This window comes from Geospiza fortis, unplaced genomic scaffold (genome assembly GCF_000277835.1).
Source record: "Geospiza fortis unplaced genomic scaffold, GeoFor_1.0 scaffold16, whole genome shotgun sequence".
In the NCBI taxonomy this organism is placed as follows: Eukaryota; Metazoa; Chordata; class Aves; order Passeriformes; family Thraupidae; genus Geospiza; species Geospiza fortis.
In genome coordinates this window covers 7046747-7055378 of record NW_005054302.1, presented here as the reverse complement: position 1 = coordinate 7055378, position 8632 = coordinate 7046747, and the positions used below count along the sequence as shown (strand labels likewise).

General features: G+C 39.3%; 1 protein-coding gene across 1 annotated transcript; it reads right to left on the bottom strand.

Annotated features, from left to right (window-relative positions):
• Positions 1-643: 643 nt before the first annotated feature.
• LOC102045385 (stromelysin-1-like) lies at positions 644-7394 on the bottom strand. Its single transcript, XM_005417718.1, has 10 exons — positions 7287-7394; positions 6296-6537; positions 6058-6206; positions 5631-5756; positions 4965-5126; positions 4675-4831; positions 3751-3884; positions 3119-3272; positions 1808-1908; positions 644-744 (listed from the first exon to the last, which is right to left on the bottom strand). Exons 1-10 carry the CDS (start codon positions 7392-7394, stop codon positions 644-646), a joined length of 1434 nt encoding a protein of 477 aa, XP_005417775.1.
• Between the last annotated feature and the right edge of the window lie 1238 nt (positions 7395-8632).

The window sequence follows — 8632 nt, the reverse complement described above, 5'->3', positions numbered from 1 at the left end:
CCAACCTCCCTGAGAGCACACTGCACAGGAAATGACATGTATCAATAAATAGTTTAGGGTAGAATTCGTCACACTTTAATTAAGCCTTCTATAATCAGGTGTCCAACATAAACTGCCTTTCTAGTCACTGTAAAAAAGAACTTTCACCTCTCAACACCCCTCAGGCAGGGAGGGATTGCTCTCTGGAACCCCTGTATGTCTCACTGTAACTACCAGCACTAGCTAAGTCTTCTTGCTTAGCTTTGAAATATCTAAAACAGGTTGAAAGCAATATTAGCTTTAGGAAGAGAGATGCTCTTCCTCATGGACTCCTGGCTCCATAGCAGGGTTTTGTGTAGGGTGATGTAGGGCAGGAAGAGTGAAAATAAGATGGCAGAAATAATAAAATGAATCACAATTTTGTATCAAAAGTAGAAACTGTATTGTTGTTTGGTAAGCTAGCCAGCCTGATGTTAACTACATACATATGTACACATCGATATGTTATATACTATTCTGTTATTTAAAGAAACACAGGTTATGAGGAACTGATATCTGCTGACTGGTGCTGAAGTACCTTTACAGTCTACATATTTAGAAAAGAAAAACTTTTCTAGCACAAAAACAGAACATTCTTTCCAACACCATTACAGATTTCATTTTATTAGCATGGAAACCAAAAGTTTGTCTTTAGGAGGCGTGTAACTCTCTTCTTATTAAGGTCGAACTCAAATTGCTTTCTTCCACTGAAGAAATAAAGGGAGTCTAGAAAAAACAAAACAATAAAACCCCAAACCCAAATGAATTATGATATTGCAGATATAAAGGTTAGTACACTTTAACAACATCCTCAAAGACCTCAAAGCAACCTTTGGATACAATTATGCTGCCAACAGCATCTACTCCCAGGTGTAACCTCTGCAACACATGACCCAACAGCATGGGGACACGCTCCACAGCAAAGCAGCCATGCATGTGCTGCATTGTGTACTTGATGAACCCCACAAGGTCACTCTGCAAAGGATGTATCCTGTGCGTTTCTTTAGTTTAAAATATCTGCTCTTACACTCCAGCTGTGCTGAACCCCCCAGCAGGGTGCATTTCTATCCACCTGTGGGTAGGCATTGCACAGACCAGAGTGTGGCACAGAGCACAGCTAGGTGTGAGCAGGCGCTTGCTTGATGGGTGCTGCCAGATGCCATGCAGGGAAGGAGAGGTGCAGCCTGGGCTACTCACATCCACACTGCCCTCTTGGGAGTGAGATGTCTCAGCACCACGTGTGAGACTCATTGAGGATGAAGAAGTAAGATTTGCTATGAAACAATTAACTTGCATGGTTTGGATGAGCAGCAGATGAGGAGCAGGGAGGCAACAGGGAAGCTGTGATATGTGGCAATGTGAATGTGTCCTCAAGTCTAGTCCAGCATTCCCATGTCTAAGTAATGCTCACCCTCCTGCAGGAGAAGCTAGCACTGGCTGTTTTATGTCAGAGGGATGGGCTGTGAGAGACACACCTTATGTTGTTGGGATGTCACCGTGTGGAGTGTTGATCTTCATGGTGTGATGTGCACATCAGCATGAATACAGGTATGTCTCTCCCTTAGAGCTGGCCTTTCCAGATGTGCAGCTGCCACCAAAGATCTACCATCCCCATTTTTCAAGGGGATAAAGTGAAGCATGGAGGTGTTTTGTGACTGCTTTAGGGTCTTGTTGGTCATCCTGTGGGTTCTGAGCAACATGTAGATGTACCTGTCTCTGCCCAAGCACTCTCAGCCCTACCACATTGAGCATTTCTTATGGATTTTAGCACAAATAGTTAGTTACTCACTTTCATGTTGAAAAACAGCATCAATCTTCCCATTAATTCCTGGAAAGGCATCTCTTATCAGTAATGGCTTCCTATCCATAGACTGACTTCTTTCATCATAACTGAAAAAAATTATAAACAAACAGGAGTCAGTGAAACCTGCAAACAACTCATGATTAATTCCTCTCAGTTCATTATCTTCTACCTATCAAGAGATAACCAAGTTCATTGAAGATTTTCAGTGTCATTTGGTAGTGTAGAAAGAGACACAATTTGCCATAAATTAATTATTACTTTATTATTTGCAACAAATGAATTGGTTCTCTTTACTCCGCCTAAGAATACCTAATATTGGAACCATCAGCATGAATATGTTTTTTATTTATCTAAGAGCCCATGCCTAAAGGAGCAATAGATTATAGATTACAAAAAGATTTTTTTCATGTTATATTTCTGTAAGAAAGGTTTATCAGGAAAAATCTGGGCTTTTTCTGAAGTTATGAGCTATTTTAAGTCAATTTACTTAAGTTACTTAGAGCAAGCTATTACATTTTTGGTGAAGTGCAGTTTATCTATCAGTGCTGGAATAAGAAGTCTTGTGAAAGCTTTTCCCTTCTGTAATTTCCTTAACAGGAGATTTAATGATGAAACTCTTAAAGTTACAAGAGTTTGACCTAAAATGTGGAAATTTTGTCTTCTGCTTGAAGTACAGACATGTGGCTGAATTATTCTCTAGAGTGATCTTTGTATATACAATTGTTTGGACATTGTGGTGGAAGGTAAGAGAAGCTTTGTTGTTCATCTAAAATATTTGGGTTATTTACTGCTTCCATTACAGGAGAACCTCCTTTGGTTGTTAGAAATCTATGTCCTGTAAGACAAACTTGAGCAGCAGGGATGGGATGGAAAAGAAAAAAATAATAACCATGCACAGCACATAACTCTTTGCAGTACATGGCATTTATCAGCGACTTCATGAAACTATCTGTTAGTAACTGGAAAGTGGGTGACATTTTTCTTACTCCACAGAAACATATTTGATATGTGAATAGTGAACTTCTGCCTGATTTCCTGAGATGACTTGTGGAGTTGTACGATGACCAAGACAGCTAAATGAAAACAAACAAAGAAATAAACAAACAAACTGTTAAATAAACTAAAAGGAAAAATAAAAGCACTGTTCCACCTCCTTTCAAATATTTTTCCACATCCAGTTGTGACACTGAAAGAGATCACCAAAAGTGTCTGACTAATGCATCCTAAATCATGACAGGATATTGATCATGTGATTATGTTTGCTCCTATTTAGAAAAGTACCACAGGAAATATTACCTCCAATATTTGTCTTTTATGAAGTAATATGTTTTCCCCTCAATTCCATTGTGAAAAGCAGCATCAATTTTGGAAACATCCTTTGAAAAGCCCAGGGTGTAGAGTTTTTGAGGGTATCCAGGAAGTATGGTATCTCCTCTCACAACCCAGAATTCTTTCCGTTGATAACAACATGTTGTAACAATCTTCTGAGAATGACACAATCTTTTTCATGAAAGCTGATGGTTACTTGAAAATAATCATTGAACTTGAAAATAACTGTAAATAGTTCTAGACTAAAAAAGAAAAGCAATAGTTCTTCACATTACTTTTTTTGAAAACTGAAATTTCAGTCTTTCTTCATACTAATGCTAGTATCATTCTTAAATTCAGTAGAAAATTTCCCTGAAGAAAAATAATGAAATTTATTTTGGCAGGGAAAATTTTCAATGTGGATATTAAAAAATAAGATATAAATTCTTTAACTTGGACAATAATTTTATTATTTCAGTGATTGAAACACAACAATTTATTGAACTAAATTCAAGATTTCAGAATCTTACAGAAAGAACTTAGGTGGTTTTGAAGCCAGATGTAAACTCTGTAGGCTACTTGGGAAGACAACATGGGAAAATAAAAAGACAACATTTTACCTTTAAAAATTACCATTTCATCTTTCTCAGGAATTTCATATGCAGCATCAACACCAGGTGGCAGCCGTGGCCAGAATGAAGATATCAACTCAAACTCAGCTGTTCTGACTGCTGGATGTTTGCGCCAAATATGCCTTGTGTAGGTATAGGACAGGTTTTAAATAAAATTGGATGTTCACACTCACTAATGCATGAAACCACATCATGGCAACCAGGGCAGTATTCATCTGATGAAACCCAGATACATGCCCGAGTTAGTCACACTACATCCCCAGTAAACTTAATGTAAAGACAGTTATATCCATCGTAGGATCACTCTCTTCTTGATGCAGACATCTAAAATAGGTCAGATGAACTGTTTTGTCAAAATGTTTATTTCCCCTTATGCAGAAGTGGAGCTTAGAGAGTCATGTTTCACAAGGCTGATGCCCAGTAAGACTTTGGTAACAAAAGCCCAATTTTCCCTTCCTTTCATTAGCATACTAAATCCTCACTACAGGGGCTCTTCAAGCAGGTATTTTGTCAGGGCTGGTAAGCCCTCAGCTCCCTCAAAGCAAGGACAGCAAAGAGGCTGTGAAGTGTCTCAGAGCTGGTGGTGTGTTTTGCCAAAGCTGAACTCTCCAGATGCTGAACACTTGGGACTTGCTTACAGCCTGAAGTGAAAACAGCACATGTTTGCAGAGGAGGTTTTCCCCCACCCTATTCACAGCATCCCCTGTTCCAAAGGTCATCCTCCTCCTTATACTTATCTCTCTTCATTTCTCTGCCACTCTCTTTGTTTTTGTTTTCCATCTCTTTTACTGATTCCTTGTCTTGTCTTCCTGTCTAAAATGGCTGATATGCTAATTAAAGTTATTTTTCTGTGCAGTGGGGCATAATTTAAAAAGTGACACTCCGGTATTTTACTTTCAGAAGCTGACTTACTTGTCTTTAAAGAACATTATTTCTCCACGGAAAGTGGTGACAGCATCAAACGTTAAATTGGAGCTGCAGCTGTTTGGCAGTGCAGGATCTTTTGACTCAGTTGGGTCTTTTATCTCAGTAGATTCCATTTGATCGTTGTTTGTGTTGGGAGATGATCCTAAAAGAAGCAGTTTATGGAAGAAATTATAGTGTGAACTCATTGAGGTATATCCACTACACAAAACTGTCACTGAAAAGTATCTGAAGTCTTTGAAATTACAAGCATTAGTTGATGAAAAATTCTGAATTACCATAGAGGTACTGTATGCCAGTAATATCATCCTGATGAAGAAGGAGTACTGAAGGGTCAAATTTCCTGTAAACTGGATACATCAGGGCATTGGGGTCTTTGGAATGGGAAAGTCCCAGTGAATGGCCGAACTCATGGGCAGCAACATAAAACAAGTTTGTGCCTGAAAACATCAAACAAAACACATAAGAGGAGATCTGTGTCTTTGTCCTGAATAGCATGAAAGGCATAAGGTGGGTCAGAAGCTTTCAGAACTCCTTGTCCAATCAAATGAAATTCTTGTGGGAAATTTGGTTGGAGATGAAATTATGGTCAGAGGTAAAAATAATGGAATCCTTATAGGGGAGTACAAGGAAATAGTACTGCAGAATTCAGTGCAGAAGAACTACCCTGGGCCAGTGCAAGTGAGGCAACTGTGCAGGAAGAGGTTTGAGGAGAGGGAAGAAGTGGGGCTGCCTTACAAATGAAGTTCCCCCCTGTGCATGGCAGAAGCTGAGCTGGGGCCTTAACCAGAGACTCAGAGGCTTTTTGTAGTTATGCAAACTATATGCTCCTTCAAATCAGTGGCAATTTAAACACTTCTTAAGGAAGAGAGGAGACAGACGCTGCACCCTTGTTTCCATGTGCAACTTGCTTCAGGAAGGGCTTGGAGAACTTAATTACCTACCCTCTGTGCTTTTGGTCCATGTTTCATCCTCATCAAAGTGAGCATCTCCACCAAAGTCCTTGCCAGGTGCATAGGCATGGGCCAGGGAGCCTCCTGGGCCATCAAAGGGGATGAAGTCATTGTGACCTGAGGATCAAACCCCAAACACATCTGACTGGGGGTTCATGCACATACTGAGCAGCACACAGCAGGTATATATCCAGTGAACTACTGGCAGGTCCCTAAATTTTCTTCCTCTTCATCTACCTTGATGCCCTCCCCCAAAGCCTGTCAAGAGTTGTAACCATAGCACCTTGAGCAAGAACTGTATTTTTCTGTCTGCTTGTTCAACTGGACATTGATCTCCACATGTGCTGTGTACGGGAGAAAACTGCTCCATGTAGGCAGTAACTTGGCAGTAACTCATAATGGTTACATAGAGATTTACCTCTGGCTGCAAAGGAGATCATTATGTCTGCATCACCTCTGTCCTTCTGGATGAACCTCAGCGGGGTCACACTGCTCCAGACACGTAACGCTTTCCTGATCGCTGCGTTGACATCTGCTGGACGCAGGTCTGGTGTGTAGTTTACTATCCTTTAAAACACAGGAGAGAACAAGTTGTGTTGCTGCCACTCACCCTGTACTTAACACTGCCTTGACATGAGGAATTCCATCATGATTACCTGTATGTCAGGACATGTTTTGTCCATTTTGGCTCTCCTGCAAAGGTGGAAAACCCAGCTACATCAGGGAATCCACAGCGGTGTTTCTGTACCAAGTCCAAAGTGCCAGAATCCAGTTTCCCTGTCACCTCCAGCCCAAAGAATTCCTGCATTTCTTTCAGTTTTTGGGTCATGGCATTATTACTTTTCCAAACAAAAGGTTCTCCATCTTTCTTAAAGCCATAGTAATTTTCCAGGTACTTCTAATGAAAAAAACCAAACCAAACCCAAAGCTTAGAACAATCAATGATGTTTGCTTTTGAAGCTTATAAGATATTAAACTAACATGAGTCAGTCATGTAGCCTTTGCTACTTTTCTTTCTGTTCTATGGCAATATAGATAACATTTTGTTAAAGCCTGTATGAATACTTTTCTCTTAATGCTAGCTTTTTCCATTGTACTATCACTATAAATATTTTGTAGCTATTGAAATGCATTTAAAATTAGCATTTGTTTAATAGATTATTTTCTGATAATGTGCCCTCCACATACCCTGTCCCCCAAGGTTACCTAGAGTCCTTTAGAGGAAGTAATTTGAAATACATTACTGAACATACAATTTCAGTAATTGTATCCTGTTTCCCCACATTCTAGACAGTAATAGTTCAGAAAAATATACTATACTTCATGAGGGGTTATGTTTCATAATATCACAAGTCACATAAATAACCATATTTCCACCCAAGCTACAAACCAACCCTAGGCTGATGCAGAAGCTTAATTATTTGTAAAATTAACACAGAGTGAATGCATCATCAAATTTAATCGGTCTCTAAAGAAAAGTAAAATAAGATGGTGCTAAAGTAGCCTTTCTCATCACACACCTATTTTGATAAATATTCAATCAGTTATTTATTCTGCTTGCTGCTTGGCTGAACTATACTAGTTGCACAGACTGCTGTGGATGCTCAACTGTAGCTAAACATCTCCCCAGAGCTCTACCTTCCTCACCTGGATAAGCTGCATGCCTTCTTCCTTTGTCTGCCTTGTATTTGCAGGAAAAGCACAAGAAAGTGCTGCACATAATAATAGGAGAAATGGGAGATTTCCCATTCTCATTTCCACTAGCCTTTATGGAAGTCTCTTTTGTAGTCTGCCACACACCTGCTTCACCTTTATATAGTATTTTTTTGCTTTATAAAGCTTTCCAATCCCTGACTCATTCATTCTCACAATGTCTAGTTAGCAACAGAACACGCAAAACAAGAGTTTTACCATAAAACAGATCAGTGCTGTCTTTCATCCGGCTCCACCCTTGTGCAGGTTTTGCAACATGGAAATATGATTAATGAGATGATAATAGACCTGTAGTTATTATTAATGGGCTTATTAACCTTTTAATTGTTAAAATGTAGTCTTACTCTCCAAAACTTAAAGCATATCTCCTTAATGCTTTCCATTCAAAGATAATATTGATTTCAGAAACATTGTTGAAGTGCCTAAAGGGATAAATATTCACAGAATGTTACAGGACTGTAGACTACAAACAGAAATTAGTTTTCAACATTTTTTTTCAGGGGGGTTATATCTTTTTTTTTTGGAGGCTGTTATAGTGTCACCATATTTCCCTTTGGTAGAGTCCTGTCAGTGCTATAAGTCCTTGCTTGATGAAGCAATGTTTTGTTTATGCAGTTTTTTAAAAACAGTTTGCACTTGGATAACATGATCTTTTATTCTGCAGAAAAATGTGAAATTAACACAAATAAATGAAAGCACTTTCCCCAGAATATATAAAAATTATAAAAATTGAGCCAAGATGTTTTCATGCTATTTTTATTCAGCAGTTTTTCCAATATTCTCAGAGAATTACCTGAATACTTTATTTCACATTCTCCTTCTTTGATACTTACTGTAAGGTTTTAAAAATCGTGGAGGTTTTCTGGATCAAACTCTTTGATGGTTGTCCTTGTCAGAGAGAGGTTCCTCTGTTCTCCCTTTCTGCCATTGATGTAAGAACTGCTGAGACCCCACAGCAGGCCCACTCTAGATTGGGTCCGCTTTTCCTGCATGCCCAATCACACCCTCCATGCACTCCCACAAACGAGGACAAAGCAGTGGGGATGGGAGTCCTGAAGAGAGATATGTACTGCCATTGAAGACAGCTCACATATCTGAGACTTCTGTGTGGGGCTGACACAGGATTTTGGGTAAGCCTGCAGCACTGAGGAGCAGGTGAGACTTTGAATGTGCAGAGAGATAAACCCCCTTCCACAGAGCTTCCAGGATAATAGAGATGTGAAAGGAGAGTTTATAAATATGTTGTACACTCGAGGTATTTGCTGAAATTATTTCCTGCT

What these genes read in the sequence shown, in the direction of transcription:
- LOC102045385 (XM_005417718.1), bottom strand. Translation starts at nt 7,394, where the DNA reads ATGAGAATGGGAAATCTCCCATTTCTCCTATTATTATGTGCAGCACTT. An exon ending in GATCTCCTTTGCAGCCAGAG is followed by an intron (nt 5,757 to 6,057) that starts GTAAATCTCTAT and finishes TTTGATCCTCAG; the next exon opens with GTCACAATGACTTCATCCCC. An exon ending in ATGGACCAAAAGCACAGAGG is followed by an intron (nt 5,127 to 5,630) that starts GTAGGTAATTAA and finishes TGATGTTTTCAG; the next exon opens with GCACAAACTTGTTTTATGTT.